The sequence below is a fragment of the Podarcis liolepis genome, assembly GCF_965112155.1.
Source record: "Podarcis liolepis genome assembly, chromosome: 7".
Taxonomy (NCBI): domain Eukaryota; kingdom Metazoa; phylum Chordata; class Lepidosauria; order Squamata; family Lacertidae; genus Podarcis; species Podarcis liolepis.
In genome coordinates, this window is record NC_139561.1 from 52075632 (window position 1) to 52091601 (window position 15970).

At 41.8% G+C, this 15970-nt stretch overlaps 1 protein-coding gene across 3 annotated transcripts; it reads right to left on the bottom strand.

Moving 5' to 3' along the window:
* Nucleotides 1-134: 134 nt before the first annotated feature.
* On the bottom strand, nucleotides 135-15970 carry CMC2 (C-X9-C motif containing 2). Of its 3 annotated transcripts, none has more exons than XM_083515167.1 (5): nucleotides 15824-15970; nucleotides 9321-9366; nucleotides 4452-4576; nucleotides 1454-1525; nucleotides 135-339 (listed from the first exon to the last, which is right to left on the bottom strand). In XM_083515167.1, exons 3-5 carry the CDS (start codon nucleotides 4530-4532, stop codon nucleotides 265-267), a joined length of 228 nt encoding a protein of 75 aa, XP_083371293.1. In that variant the 5' UTR covers nucleotides 4533-4576; nucleotides 9321-9366; nucleotides 15824-15970; the 3' UTR covers nucleotides 135-264. The 3 variants fall into 3 exon arrangements, with proteins under 3 accessions (XP_083371293.1, XP_083371292.1, XP_083371294.1); XM_083515166.1 differs by having other exon boundaries at nucleotides 15828-15960; XM_083515168.1 differs by lacking the exon at nucleotides 9321-9366 and having other exon boundaries at nucleotides 15828-15968.

Below are 15970 nucleotides of genomic sequence, written 5' to 3' on the forward strand. Positions count from 1 at the left end.
TCCTATTTGTGGGTTTCCTACAGACATCTGGTTGGCCACTGCAGGATAGAGGATGATGGAATAAATAGCTTGATCTAGCAGGGCTCTTTAAAAAATGTTAAGTCTCAACCAAATAATTAAAGAGCACTGAACAGTTGCCAACATCGCAGCCATTTTTATTGCAAATGTTTTGGATTTAAATAGTTTTCTTTATTTAGGTACCCAGAAGACATGAGACAACACACTCCTTTGGCCATCCGTATGTTGCCCAGTCCTCAGCTCTATCTATGGTTCTGAAGTTCTCATTTTTCGTCTTATCTCTTCTGCGTGTGCTTGGCTCCTGGCTCTGTTTTCTTGATACTGGCAGGAAAAACAAGGCGATAAATGAATAATAGATAAGTCATGTCACTACATTAAAAATGCAGCATGGGTTTATCACTCGAAAAGGAAATACATGTTTTTTTTGTAGAACACAAATTACATTTGCATTGGTCGGGGTGGGGACCACCACCAAAGCAGCCCACTAAGGTTATTGTTATTAATTATTATTATTATTATTATTATTATTATTATTATTATTATTAAGACAGAAGTGCCTGGCGTGCTTTGGTCCATGGGGTCACGAAGAGTCGGACACGACTAAACGACTAAACAACAACAAGGTTATTATTTAATTTGCATCTTTAGCTACTCCATTTTTCAAAAGTGAACAGCAGCTCTTTCCACAGCTCCATATGCTTTCTGAGACTTCAAGGGAACACTCTGTATACATTTTTAAACCATGAGGGCTAACAAACCTTGCCAAAGGATCTGAACAATTGCCCAGTATCCATTTTTGGAGCAAGGTGTGTGAGCAGCTTGTGTCAATGCAGGTTCTGTGGGATGGGTGTGGGCGGGTTAAACAAATTGTCTAGATCCTCTCCAGCCTGGATTTTGGCACTGAGTGTGGTCCCCCCAGGTGGATGATTTCTGATGGGAGACAGCTTAGGGGAATATGGGTTCAAACGCTTTTGTAAAATTCCAGCAGGACCCCTGGACTCAAGAGCAGGGGTTCTCAAACTTTTTCAGGCCATGCTTGGTTTCATAAACTCATCCCCAATGCCCCCTACCCGGCTCTACAAAAAGCATCATTCAGAAGAGCTGTTTGCATGACCTACTAAATATAACAACACCATAAAATTCAAAAGAGTAATAACTAATTGCACATTTATTCAAAACCAAATTAAAACTATTTAGTTCAATTAATTCAATGAAACTGTGGAACTTGATCCAGTGAAACCAACATTTCAAAGTCTGTTAGTCATTTACACCTCCAGCTATCCCCTTGCCTCATAGTACCCCCATAGATAATCCCACTGCCCTTCCTGGGATTGGTACAGACCACCTTGGGAACCACTTGTCAAGAGGAAAGCACAAAACTGAAAGGGGTGTTTGGGAATATTTCAGTGGTCTGGCCTCATTGTCTGTGGCTTACCTCTTTCTTTAAGCATCGCCTCATTTCTTTGTCAAAATCATTGCAACGACCAAAATATCTCATGATGGAGTGCTGAGAAAAAGGACCACAGTAATAATAAATTATACAAATAAATACACCAAGTCTTCTCATGTCATTTGTATATCACAAAAAAACAGTATAACAGTTTTGAAGTAATATTTACAAGATAGGATTCATCATTAACGGTCAATGTACAAGTTCTTGGTTTGTGAATTGGTTTAAACAAAAGCAAAAGTGAAGGGGAAAGAGGGTTAACCGGTAACATTCAATATTGCACACCTAAACACCTGATCTGGAGCACCTGTGGTTGTGCTTAGATTACGTAAATGTCATTTTTCCTCTTATGTTATCAATGAAACAATATAAAGTGTTGGCGGACATGGGAAGAGTTCAAAGTGAAGATTATAATTTACGTTTAAATTAGTGGTAATGGCAATTCATAATCAGTCACACTGGATTTCCTTTCCAACTCCCCCTTCCCCCAAAAATCTGTAAAATGGAGGTTGTGGCACTTCTGACAACATGGGTCAAACCAAGACAAAGGCATTTGTTTCATGACTGTGTACGTTAATTAGCTGACCAAGGCTATGATGTCAGTGGGGGTTTTTTAATCATTGCACACATACCTTTCTGTCAAGGTAGTTTACAATTTAAAATATGAAAACAAATCCACAGTACAAAATATTCTCCAGTCTACTTCAGGACCTTAACTCCCTAACCCAGGCTTAACCCTGGGCCTGGCTTCCCAACTTCCAGTTGTCATCACCAACAGCTGTATGACACCATGCTTGTGTTTTTATATTTGTAAACCGCTTAGAAGCCTATTTTGGTATTACGTGGGATATAAGAGAATACTAATAGTAACAGCTACTTATTTTCTTTTAAATAAAAAAATTCCTTCCAGTAGCACCTTAAAGACCAACTAAGTTAGTTCTTGGTATGAGCTTTCGTGTGCATGCACACTTCTTCAGATACACTTCTTCAGATACACTTCAGATACACTTATTTTCTTTTCACCTCGTGATTGACACTCCCCTTGCCAACCATCGGAAAGGGAAAGGGCAGGAAGTGGGTGGGGGTGGAGCATAGGCATTGTTCCTGGACACACATCCCAAGAGAGGCCTTGAGTAGTTGAGCCAGCAGTTGAAAGATTTCCCCCAACCCAAACCTAAAGACTCTCATCCATAGTTGCTGCACCCATAGAATACATAGGAAGCTGTCTGGTTCACACGTCAAACCACAGTATCGTGTGGAAGCGCAACATGCAGGCTCAAAGAGAGCATATTGCAGTCACTTTGCTCTTTGTTGGTCATTTGGCTGATGCACTAAGCTTAATGGGCTCGTGATTTAGCTCTCTCAGACAAACCATGTATTGTAAACATAGGACAAACCTTGGTTATGCTGCATAAACTATTAAATTTAGTTACCTCATGTCACAGAGCCAGAGCAATGCTTCCTGCCCCCCTCTAAACAGGCTAGTGTCATGTTTACGTGTGCACACACACGTATTCACTGGATTGTTTGTCTGTCTGTCTGTCTGTCTGTCTGTCTGTCTGTCTGTTTGTTTGTTTGTTTGTTTGAACCACTTCCCCCTCCAATTTGGCTCAATCCTAACCACAACCAGTTCAGTGCTTACTACAGCAGTAAGTCATAAAAGCCTTTAGGAGCCTAGGCACCAGTTCAGTACAGGACTGTATAACTGTTTCAAAATTATTAGCAGCTGCATTGAATTTGTATGCTGGTTTCCACCCCACTTCCTATACTTGCCTTGTATTAATCTCAATAAAAGCATTTTTTCAAAGTCCTAACATGAAACAATCAATGGACCATATAAGTTAACTAAGAAACAGGGGGAAGTTCTTTTGTAAGTAGTATTTAGAAAATAAAGAAATTTATTTTCGGGACCTGGACCACAAATGCAGATATTCTACTTCCTTCTGCAGGAAACTATTTTCAGCTAATTAACTCTTTATTGTTGCTTCTACATGCACAGCTAGAGAACAGTTAGCAATTTTTAACGTGTCAAATGCATCATCTGCATCTTTATACTGAGAGTAAAAGATCCTTCCTTCCTTCCTTGGCTGTGCTTCCATTTCTCTTCTTCCAGCAATCAAATATAGGTTTCAAGTAGGACTGATCATAAACCACATCTGCTTAACCTATAATTATATGTAACATTTCACCTAGCCTTTCTAAAACATGAAAGGATTAGAGCTGTTCATGAATATTAATTCCGAAAAAAGGCTCCCTTGCAGCCATGGCCAGGCAGGAATGTTACCGCAGATGAATTCTACCGAGCAACAAAAGGCAGCTCTTAATTACCCACCATGGCGTAATTAGGTGGTAGCAGCAGCAGCAAAGTTCTCATTGCTTGAAGAGAACAACGGCAGCCAAGGAGTCGGATGAGCGATACAAGGCCCATGGCTACAGGACACCCTTGCAAGCTGACTTCTCCATCATATTTGAGAATCGTAAGCACCTAGCAACTCCCTCCCACCCAAAACCTAACCCAGCAACTGCCTTATAGGCAAACTCTCTCAGCATTAATTTTGAAAAGGCTTGTGTGGCAAGCCCAGCACTTTGATTGCTCTTAATGTGCCAGCTGTATTAAGAGCAATAAACCCGTCTGTACGTACCTGCAGTAATATGGATGCTTCTGGATGTTACATTATATTGAGAAAGAAAAGGGTAAACAAAATTGTCTCTTGTGAAAATGGTCAAACCTGCACAGCTGCTGAATCAGTTTAACCTGCTGAACTTTCTAAAGGCACCATCAGCAACACTGTGTGTGCCGCTGAGCCAAGGAGAGAGAGACAGAGAAAGAAAGAAAGAGAGTGAGAGCTGCTCTTTAGGATGTATTTAGCTATTTCATGGCCATACTGCTCAAAGGCCATCTCCTCTATCTGTAGAATTCTGGGATAAGCCCTTTCTATCAGGATACATTTCAGTGTGCTTTGGGTTTAGGCAGAAGTCCTACCTCTTTGTGGCACTCCTTGAGCAGACGGATAATAAGGTTGCATTCTTCGCTGTGCAGATGAGGAGACAGATCTGGGTGCATCGCAAATTAAGGAGAGCTCATGGGGAAAATCTGAAGTCTTCCACCTGTGAATATTGTGATACATTTTTATATCCAAGAGAATGCCAGATAGGGCATCTTGCCCTATGTATATTTCTTAACGAAAAGATCAGAACCAAAGCATGATTATACAGTAAAGTACTATTTGCATTTGGCTCTTAATCTTTTGTAAAATCAGAGAATCTGTAGTGAGCAATTAATTAATCAGTTTAATAACGATAATATTTTTCATTTATTAACTGCTTCCTACAAGACAGTTAGGGAAGCAGGTGGTGCTGTGGTCTAAACCACTGAGCCTAGGGCTTGCTGATAGGAAGGTCGGCAGTTTGAATCCCTGTGACGGGGTGAGCTCCCGTTGCTCAGTCCCAGCTCCTGCCAACCTAGCAGTTTGAAAGCACGTCAAAGTGCAAGTAAATAAATAGGTACCGCTCGGTGGGAAGGTAAATGGCGTTTCCGTGCACTGCTCTGGTTTCGCCAGAAGCGGCTTAGTCATGCTGGCCACATGACCCGGAAAAACTGACTTCGGACAAACGTTGGCTCCCTTGGCCAGTAAAGCGAGATGAGCGCCGCAACCCCAGAGTCGTTCACGACTGGACTTAACGGTCAGGGGTCCTTTACCTTTACATGACAGTTTCTTTAAGCAACTTACATTATATAAAATACACAACTGCCTGTGTATAATTTAAACCCAAATACATAGAATAAAACATAATAGAACAGAGATGTATTGAGGAGTTCATCCAACAACAGAAGTAAAACCTGACCCTACTTGTAGATGTACAATACGGATAGGCAATGAATCATACCACAGTACAATGACAATGACAACAACAACACAACAACCAGAACAACATAATTTAGTTCACGTTCTACAATGGGTTGGTGATTTTAGTTCAGCTCATCAACTGAGAGCAATTCCTCTTTTTCCTGTTTGCCCAATTAAAGGTTCTACATAGTGGAAAAAACCTTACATACTCACTTATCAACAGATAAAATGGGCCAGGAGCCAACAAATTAGGAAACTGGTTCTGTGAGCTCAAAGAGCAGCAAACTGGTTTTGAAACCTTGGGGCGTTTCATATAGTTTATGATGCATCCCAGACACGTAGGGAATGGGGAGAGCATCAGCTGCCCAGGTAAATCAGTCCCATTGGGCTAGTTTAAGCCCCTTGTATGAACCCACAGCTGCAATCCTAATAAGAACATTTGAGCTTAATCCCACTGAACTGAGGGTAACTCATTCCTGAATGCTTGTGCAAAGGTCTGCGCTGCAGGACTGGCTCTTTGGATTCTAGCCATAAATCACTGCAAATTTAGTTTTAAATAGAACGGGGTCCTCTGAGCCCCACATACATAATGATGAAGAGAATCAGTAGATTAGGCAATGACTCCTTTTGAAGAAAGACTTTTTTTAAAAAAAGGGCAGAGAACACAGTTGTCTGATAAAGCACAATTGGTTCAAAATATGTTGAAATTCATACATCGGGTATCAATACATTTATCCCCAGTATCTGTTGGGCTTCTCTGTGTGTCCCTTACCCGCCCCCAATGCAGCTTCTGTGGGGTGACCTTTTGCTACTAGTTTCTGCTCTGCCACACCTCAGCTTCCATTAATCATTTTTTCAAAGCTGAAGCTCTATTTCCACCTCATCTCTGTTAACTATACAGGAATAGAGCAGCAGTAAATGTCTCAGCTTCTGGCTGCCTGGGTATGTGCGCCACTAACCGTGCTTTCAACACGTATCCCCAGGCATCAAGGTGTGCAACTGCTTCAAAAAGTAATCAAGAAGTAAATCTTCCTGCAAGGCTTTCAAAGTTGACCTCAAGGGTCTAGCCATAAGCCCAGAGTATCAGAAATACCAAGCGTGAACAACCAAGTTTAATAAACCTGATCTATCGGGTGTTTTTGTGATTGTATAGTATATAGAGAAGGGAGCACGACCTCAGGATAATTTTCCTGTAGCCCATCTTGAAAGCTATTCAGCTTTGGCAAGTTAGAGGCAACCTACAAAATGAGATAAGGAAGGGCTGTCACACCCCTTTGAGCTTTTAGGGTGAGCGAGAAATCAGAAGCTAGCTGGCCAAGAAGACATATACCAAAGTGGTAAATGGAACAGATAAGAATGTAAAAACCTGAGAAGGTAAGAACAAAGGCCTGTTTAGGTTTCGCATCTTGCTTCTCACCCATGCCAGCGAGAAGGCCAAAAGCAAAGCACAAGCACAATGTGTGGGCCTCCGCTTTGGACAAAGCCCCTTTTGGAGAGATTTTGAACAGATATGAAGGACGGCTTCTATAAAGTAGCCCAAAGATAATTCGGTAGCTCCCGAAACTTCAGACCAAATTCAGAAGGTACAAGAACATAAGATGAATCCTGCAAGATCAGGCCAGTGACCTATCTAGTCCAGCATCCTCTTCTCACAGCAGCCAACCAGAGGCCTGTGAGAAGCTCCCAAACAGGACCTGAGCACAAGAGCCCTCTCCCCTCCTGAGGTTTCCAGCACCTGGTATTCAGAAGCATGCTGTTTCTGAGCAGGGGCAGAGCACAGCCATCAGGTAATTAAGAGGCTGCTATGGGAAGTATGCAGTCTTCCTACCCCCCCAAGGAGATGGGGGGGCTGCCTTGCCAGTGGTGTCCACAATGCACCCCCGGATTCGAGAGAAGGGGGTGCAGGTCACTTGGCACGAGCCCTCTATGAGCTCGGCTCTTCCTGACGCCGGTTCCAATCAGTGCGTGCTGGTTTGCTTTAGCTCGGAATTATAATTGGAAACATATGATTGGAATGAAGCTAAAGCACATACATCAAGCAACGTTCGAGAGATAAGACTGCTGATTAATGGATCTCTGTGACCGGAGTGACGGATGGATAAGTAAATCAACTGATGAACCACCATTAAGAGACTGTATGTTTGGAATGAAGGGGGGGTGGAGGAAAAAACTTTTCTTTGCTTTGCTTTATGTGATATTAATAACCCTCCACTCCAGAAAGAAATAAGATCGTTGCGTTTTACTAACCACAAGCAGGAATTCAAGAACTGTGTGGAGTGGATTATAGTTAAAGAGATGATTGGTAAACAACGAGAACAGAGGAAAATTTTATGACGCAGCTTAAAATGGCGTCTCGCTAAGACAGGCTTGCCTGAGAAAGAAAGACGGGGGAGGAGAATCAGGACCATTGGAATGAGAAGGACGGTTGGAATGTGATCTTAACCTGACAGAGCCCTCCTGATATACTTGGCAAGCCTGAGAAAATTAAAGGACAGACCGAAGATTAATTTTTTTATGGAAGCGTGGAATGGCGGCTGTCCCTGAGTGGTATGATCTTTGGAGTGTACAAAACCCACACAGAGGATGCCTGTCTCTAATCTCTTGTGAAGATTATCAGAGATCGCAAAGAAAGGAATATATGATAACAACAAGAAAATGAAGAAAGTAATAAAGGACTATCTGGATTGCACTGGATAGAACTGTTTAATTAAAGCCACAATACAAGTGATGTTTGGACTCGTTCGGAGCTTGATGTACGGGTACCCCCAACAAAATTTAAAATTTGGCTGTATAATTTGGAATTAATGTGATTTGGATAATGTGATGTGATTGGCCTGTTAATAAAAATTATTTTAAAAAAGAAGAAGAATTGCTTTGTACTCATTTCTCTCCAGGGAGGGAGAGGGAAGAACCAAAGAGAACAAGAAAGAAAATAAGAGCCTGGCTAGGTCAGAACGTAAAAAGAAACCTCCTGGGTCAGACCAAAAAGGCCCGATCTAGCCGTTTCCTGTGTCCCATGGTGACCAATCAGAAGCAATAGCACTCTTCTCTTGTGAAGCCTAAGAACTGCTATTCAGACAAATGCTCCCTCCTGGTACTGGAAGTGCATAGAACCAGCGTGACTATAACTATCACCATGTTTTTTATATTATTATTTAAAAGGAGATTTTAAGCAACACCTTCAAGCTTAACACATTTTAAGAACTGGTATTAGTAACGTAGATCCAACGCCTGCAATTTATCAAATACAACCATCAAAATTGTAAAATTTACACGCAGAAAATAAAATGCACTGGGCTTGGATGCATAGAATAAAGAAGAGAAATATTTGTAGTGGACAGTGCAACATAACATAAAGGACTTCCAGGTCAAAACTTATAAAGCTACAACAACTGGATTTTGGCTCTGTTCCAATAGCTAGCAAGCATTTTTTTAAAAAAAGTCATTTGTTTAAGAAAGAAAAACTTAAGTTCATTTTCTTCTTTGGCAGGGAAAAATGGCTGAAGCAGTTTTTACATTGACAAAACAAAATATAAGGTTTGTACGTGATACATAAATACAAACCCCTGCTCACCTGTGAAGCTTATAGCATAGCCCTGGGCAAATCACTGTCTCCCAGGACAACCTACCTCATAGCATTGTTGTGAGGATACGTAAGTAATTTAAACATGGGAGAGCTGCTTCCAGTCAGTGTAGGGCAGAGCTTGCCAAACTGTTTGTCATGACACGCTAGTGTGTCAGCTGCAATGTGTTGGTGTGTTGCGTGAACGCTCCCCATGCTTCTCCCAGGGCTAGAGAGGGGTTAGTTTAGCCTCCAGTTTGCTAGTAAAATTGAATTACTGTGTTGCAAAATTATGCATGTCTAAAAAGTGTCACCAACACGAAAAGTTCGGAAAGGTCTGGTGTAGGGAATACTGAGCTAAATGGATCAAATGTCTGCCTCTGTGTAAGGCAGCTATTTCTAACCTTTGAAAGCCTGGAACAATATAAAAATTAGTACTTACCTGGGAAATCTGACTTGTGCGCCTGCTGTTATCTGTCAATTCACAACTGTGGGGGGGAAACATGAATGGCATTTTTTAAAAATCAAAATTCTGTCTGCTGAACTTTGTTTTTAAAAGTTACTGCAGTTTGTGTTCATAATGTGATTGTGTATATATGCTTACTACTGCAAGGACAGGAAGTCAGAATTCAATTAAAAACCTACAAAATCAGAATGTTTACAGAAAACTTGGACCTTGATAAAAACAGGTCCCACTTTATTCAACTTGGACTTTGGTAAAACTATGTGAGTTTAAAATCAGATGGATATTTTCAAGAAACACACAAGGCTTGAAGCCAGTAAAGGAAGGAAGGAAAGAAGGAATGTTTGTTTGTTTGTGTACACATGGATGCGTGTATGTATGTGTGAGAAAACTATTTGGTACTCCAACAACTGCATAATTTTTATATATAATAGTTTTTGCAACACAATATTGGATACATAGAACATCAAGTTAACACTCCAGCATAGGTTTCTACATTCCCTGGGTATCATCTTTCTGAAACTATTATTTCTTGGAAAGATGCAATGGCGATTGGTGAAATTTTTATTGCTATTATTTATTAAATTTGTATACTGCCCTTGATCTGAAGATCACAGGGCAGTGAAAAGCAAGAAAAGTTTACTGTACTGTGTCATACTGCACTCACTGACAGGATAAAGGTGCAAAAGGCACACAGAGATGCAATTATTGACCATACCATTGTTAATAATTTGTTATAATATAAAGAGAGGCCATAACTCACTGGTAGAGCACAAGCATTGCATGCAAAAGATCCCACACAAGTTTGATAGCTGTCCCTGGCCAAGGTCCTAGTAGATAGTGTCAGGTGGCGCTGTGGTCTAAACCACTGAGCCTTGGGCTTGCCGATCGGAAGGTCAGCGGTTCGAATCCCCGCCATGGGGTGAGCTCCCGGAGCTTGGTCCCTGCTCCTGCCAACCTAGCAGTTCGAAAGCACGTCAAAGTGCAAGTAGATAAATAGGTACCACTCCGGCAGGAAGGTAAACAACATTTCTGTGCTCTGCTCTGGTTTCACCAGAAGCAGCTTAGTCATGCTGGCCACATGACCCGGAAAAACTGTCTGCGGACAAACGTCGGCTCCCTCGGCCAGTAAAGTGAGATGAGCGCCGCAACCCCACAGTTGTCCGCGACTGGACTTAACGGTCAGGGGTCCTTTAACTTTTTGAGACTAATGAGACCCAGTTTCAAATCCTCTCTTGGCCATAGAGCTAATTGCGTGACCCTGGGCCAGTCACTCTCTCACTCCCAGCCAAACATACTTCTCAGGATTGTTGTGAGGATAAAATTAAGCTGGAGACTCTCCTTATTGTCCTGAGCTGCTTGAGAGAAAGGCAAAATAAAATAGTAATGGAATAAATTTGGGAAAGGGCCATAGCTCAGTGGTAGCATGTCTGCTTTGGATGAAAAACGTCTCAGGTTCAATCCCTGGCATCTTCAGGTAGGGCTGGGAGAAACTCCACATGGAACCCTAGACAGCCACTGCTGGTCAGTGTAGACAATACAGGTCTAGACGAATGAACACTGAGCTAGAAGATATTTAGCCTTTGACAAGTGAAGGGTTGTAGTTCAGTGGTAGGGCATCTGCTTTGCACACAGACGTTTGCAGGTTCGGTCCCTGGCATCTCCTGGTAAAACTGGGGATGTGTCATATTTGAAACCCTGCAGAGCCTCTGCCCAGTACTCTGAGCCACATGGACCACTGGCCTGACTCAGTATAAGGCAGCTTCCTATATTCAGATAATTAGTGGTTTATCAGAGCAAGTATTATTCGCATTGCATCTACACGAGTGCATAGAATCATAGAATCATAGAATCATAGAATCATAGAGTTGGAAGAGACCACAAGGGCCATCGAGTCCAACCCCCTGCCAAGCAGGAAACACCATCAGAGCACTCCTGACATATGGTTGTCAAGCCTCTGCTTAAAGACCTCCAAAGGAGGAGACTCCACCACACTCCTTGGCAGCAAATTCCACTGTCGAACAGCTCTTACTGTCAGGAAGTTCTTCCTAATATTTAGGTGGAATCTTCTTTCTTGTAGTTTGGATCCATTGCTCCGTGTCCGCTTCTCTGGAGCAGCAGAAAACAACCTTTCTCCCTCCTCTATGTGACATCCTTTTATATATTTGAACATGGCTATCATATCACCCCTTAACCTCCTCTTCTCCAGGCTAAACATGCCCAGCTCCCTTAGCCGTTCCTCATAAGGCATCGTTTCCAGGCCTTTGACCATTTTGGTTGCCCTCCTCTGGACACGTTCCAGTTTGTCAGTGTCCTTCTTGAATTGTGGTGCCCAGAACTGGACACAGTACTCCAGGTGAGGTCTGACCAGAGCAGAATACAGTGGCACTATTACTTCCCTTGATCTAGATGCTATGCTCCTATTGATGCAGCCCAGAATTGCATTGGCTTTTTTAGTTGCCGCGTCACACTGTTGGCTCATGTCAAGTTTGTGGTCAACCAAGACTCCTAGATCCTTTTCACATGTACTGCTCTCAAGCCAGGTGTCACCCATCTTGTATTTGTGCCTCTCATTTTTTTTGCCCAAGTGCAATACTTTACATTTCTCCCTGTTAAAATTCATCTTGTTTGTTTTTGCCCAGTTCTCTAATCTGTCAAGGTCGTTTTGAAGTGTGATCCTGTCCTCTGGGGTGTTAGCCACCCCTCCCAGTTTGGTGTCATCTGCAAATTTGATCAGGATGCCCTTGAGTCCATCATCCAAGTCGTTGATAAAGATGTTGAATAAGACCGGGCCCAAGACAGAACCCTGTGGCACCCCACTAGTCACTCTTCTCCAGGATGAAGAGGAACCATTGATGAGCACCCTTTGGGTTCGGTCAGTCAGCCAGTTACAAATCCACTGAGTGGTAGCATAGTCAAGACCGCATTTTACCAGCTTCTTTACAAGAATATCATGGGGCACCTTGTCAAATGCCTTGCTGAAATCAAGGTAGGCTACATCCACTGCGTTCCCTTCATCTACCAGGCTTGTAATCCTGTCAAAAAACGAGATCAGGTTAGTCTGACATGACTTATTTTTCAGAAATCCATGCTGACTGTTGGTGATCACAGCATTCCTTTCTAGGTGCTCACAGACTGTTTGCTTAATGATCTGCTCCAGAATCTTCCCTGGTATTGATGTCAGACTGACTGGGCGGTAATTATTTGGGACCTCTCTTTTCCCCTTTTTGAAAATAGGGACAACATTTGCCCTCCTCCAGTCTGCCGGGACTTCGCCTGTTCTCCAGGAATTCTCAAAGATGACTGCCAGTGGTTCTGAGATCACATCTGCCAGTTCTTTTAATACTCTTGGATGCAGTTCATCTGGCCCTGGAGACTTGAATACATCTAAACTAGCCAAGTATTCTTGTACTATCTCCTTAGTTATTCTGGGCTGTGTTTCCTTTGCTGAATCATTTGCTCCAAATTCTTCAGGTCGGGCATTGTTTTCTTTATCGGAGAAGACTGAGGCAAAGAAGGCGTTGAGGAGTTCAGCCCTTTCTGTGTCCCCTGTTTGCATTTCACCATCTTCTCCCCTGAGTGACCCCACTGTTTCTTTGTTTCTTTGATGCAGTGGCTGCATCATCCTCCCCTCATCATACAAAGCAAAGGGGGGGGGGACAACAACTGCATATACACACATATACACACACACAAAGCTTCGTCCCCAGATGTCTGTTTGCACTCTGCTACTGAGCTATTATGCCAGTGCCTTGCTCTAACCATTCTCTCTTTCCACAGTCAAATCATTCTGCACCACTGAGTTCGCAGAAGAAAATGAGCAAGACTGTTCTGTCAAAATTCAAGAGATGATTTATTTATATTGATCACAAAGCAGAATTATCTCGGCTCAATACATTTAACCTCAGGATATTAAGGAGCCCCCACAGAAATGACATTTCTCTTCTTCCTCAGGAGGGAGCACTGTTCAATAAATAGTAGGCTGCCAGGGTTTTTTTTACTCTCTTACAGAATGAATGGAACAGCTTTATGTCCCCTAAGGAGACCTAACCGTCTACTCTCAGTATATAGGTTTGACAAAATGGGCTAATAGTGAACTCCTTCTCCGAATCAGGTTCTTTAAGTGGCATAAGTGACACCACAAACACACACACACATACAGAGGAGATATCAGGCACCTTGGAGGAACCTCAGAGTTTGCAGAAATACAGAAACCCCTCAGACTTATATAACCCAAAAAATATTTTTAAAAACTGCATGCCTCAGACAGTGACACGGGTATTACAGAAAATTTTGTATTGACAATTTTTCAGTCTTCATCAGAACATTTTCTGTTGTCCTACAGGGTGATCTAATTTAGCATGCTTATTTTATTTGTATTTAGTAAACGAAGCTTTGAAACTGCCGAGATTGCCTTGTATATATTCACAATTGCCATGCATTAATCATTACTAGCGAAATTATGAAATGGAAAAACTTCCACAGGAAAAGGAAGTACTGGAAGAATTTGTACTCCATGTCACTGGTGTCAGCCTTACATAGTACCATATTGCGATATTTCACTGTGCAGCACAATTGTTACTTAGCCAGCAGTGTTACAGCTGCAGCCAAGCTTTCACCACAGAAACAAGAAAGGCAGATTAAAAATGGATAGTTAGATGTGAAAAATCTACACTTTAAAGATGGGAAGTGTGAAAAAAGCCTCTGAGGGATTGCAGAAAGCCTGACATGGCTTGGGTGAACAGGTTTTCATAGCAACTGTTTGCTAACTAGCAAGAGTTTTCATCATCTTTTTAAGGAAGATGGGATCATTTCTCACTGAAAATGGCATAAATTGTAGGAAAGCTTCCGCCAAGCCTGATTTAACTTCCAGTCCTGGCGTGATTAATATGCACCATTATATTTCTCTCTCTAAAAGCAGGCTGTGAGTTGGTTTCTATTTAAATGCACATAGAAGCTATTTACAACCCACAGGACAACAACAAAGTGTATATACGAATGACCACAAGGTGGTGCCATGGCCAAGAAAAGCAAGCATAACTATTAAGATGCTTTTCTAGTAACCACCACTATAAAATTCATTCATTCAAAGAGTGCTTCTATTCCATTTGTAGAATTCAGCTGCCGGAAAGCTTGGAGTGACCCAAATTTATACATAGGCTAGTTTTTGTTCGATATACAAGGTTTAGCCACACCATAAGCTACTTTAAGATCCCAACCTTTTTCACAAAAACTACAGTTTCAGAAGCCAGTCATACTGTAGAATGTGGTGCACAAAGTGTTGTTGTTGTTGTTGATTTGATTTCTTAGCCATCCTTTACAATAAGGTCCCAGGGTGGATTATAGCAACATTACAAACAAATTACAGTCAAGAGAACTGGGTGGGTCCTAAAAATACATAGCTCAGGCACTAAAGGCGAGGGTAAAGTGATGTATCTTCAACATACAATCGAAACTATATAGTGTAAGTGCAAGACACATCTCTGTGGTGAGCTAATTCCACAACTTAAGGGCTGGCACAGAGAATGCCCTCTCCCACCAAAGCCTGCTTATAGTATATAAAATCATAAAATAGTCAATAAAAGAACAATAGAAGGTAGAAGTACAAATCCAGCATAGCTACCCATTTCCCAACACAATATGACAAGGGAGGGGAGAGCTTTATTAGGACAACACTACAATGCAGTGAGCAAGCCTAGTTTGAGATTTTTTGCTGTTCCTAATATTGTTTTTAATCACAGTTTTAGTGAGAACATACTAGCATACGGACACATCATAAATCTAAATCCATTTTCAAAGTATACAGAAATATACATAAATGTAAGAACGAAAGGACTGAAAGTACATTTTCGCACAGCATACAGTATTGTTTTTTAAGACTGGGTTTTATAAAAGCACAGCACACAGTTAAAACTATGGAACTATAAAACTATACGATCAGCATGGGTAGCAAATTCATGTTGAATAAGGCTACCTACGGCTGGGTTCCATCTCCACTGTCAAAGGATCTCCGTTCAGATCCTGCTTTCAGGCTTTCCACAGGCATCTGGTTTGCCACTGGGAGAAAATGATGTTATGCTATATACAGGCCATTGGCCTGATCCAGCAGGCTCTTCTTATTCTCTTAAACAGCAAAAAATAAATAAATAAAATCCTGATTTGCTATAACAACGAAAGTACTGAAATTCCAGAAATATTACTACTCCCCATTCCGCTGGGCTGGAGGAGATATGAATGGCATAAATGTGTCCCTCCACTCCATTAATTTCAATGGATCTACGCTGAATATGAATTGGTCAGATACAACTCAACATATATTGCATAAATACATTACATAATTTCCCCATGATATAATACAATAGATATAAACGAGCAGTCAACAGAATTCAACATCCTTGCCATTCTTATTCTTCCTCCTCTCTCACATTTTCACTCAAAGTCACACAAACACCCGCTTACTGAAGACCCCGCTTCACACCTACCTACCTAAGTTCTGCAAAACTCCCAGCACGCCTGGAACAGACGGAAATTCAAAGAAAGGGCAAAACCCGGATGTAAGCTTCGTTCAGACCCGGAAGTTGTTGTTTCTTGACCGCTTCCGTCACACGGAAATCCCGCCTCTTCTCCTG

What these genes read in the sequence shown, in the direction of transcription:
- CMC2 (XM_083515167.1), bottom strand. Translation starts at nt 4,532, where the DNA reads ATGCACCCAGATCTGTCTCCTCATCTGCACAGCGAAGAATGCAACCTT. An exon ending in TCAAGGAGTGCCACAAAGAG is followed by an intron (nt 1,526 to 4,451) that starts GTAGGACTTCTG and finishes CCTTTTTCTCAG; the next exon opens with CACTCCATCATGAGATATTT. An exon ending in GGCGATGCTTAAAGAAAGAG is followed by an intron (nt 340 to 1,453) that starts GTAAGCCACAGA and finishes TTTTCCTGCCAG; the next exon opens with TATCAAGAAAACAGAGCCAG.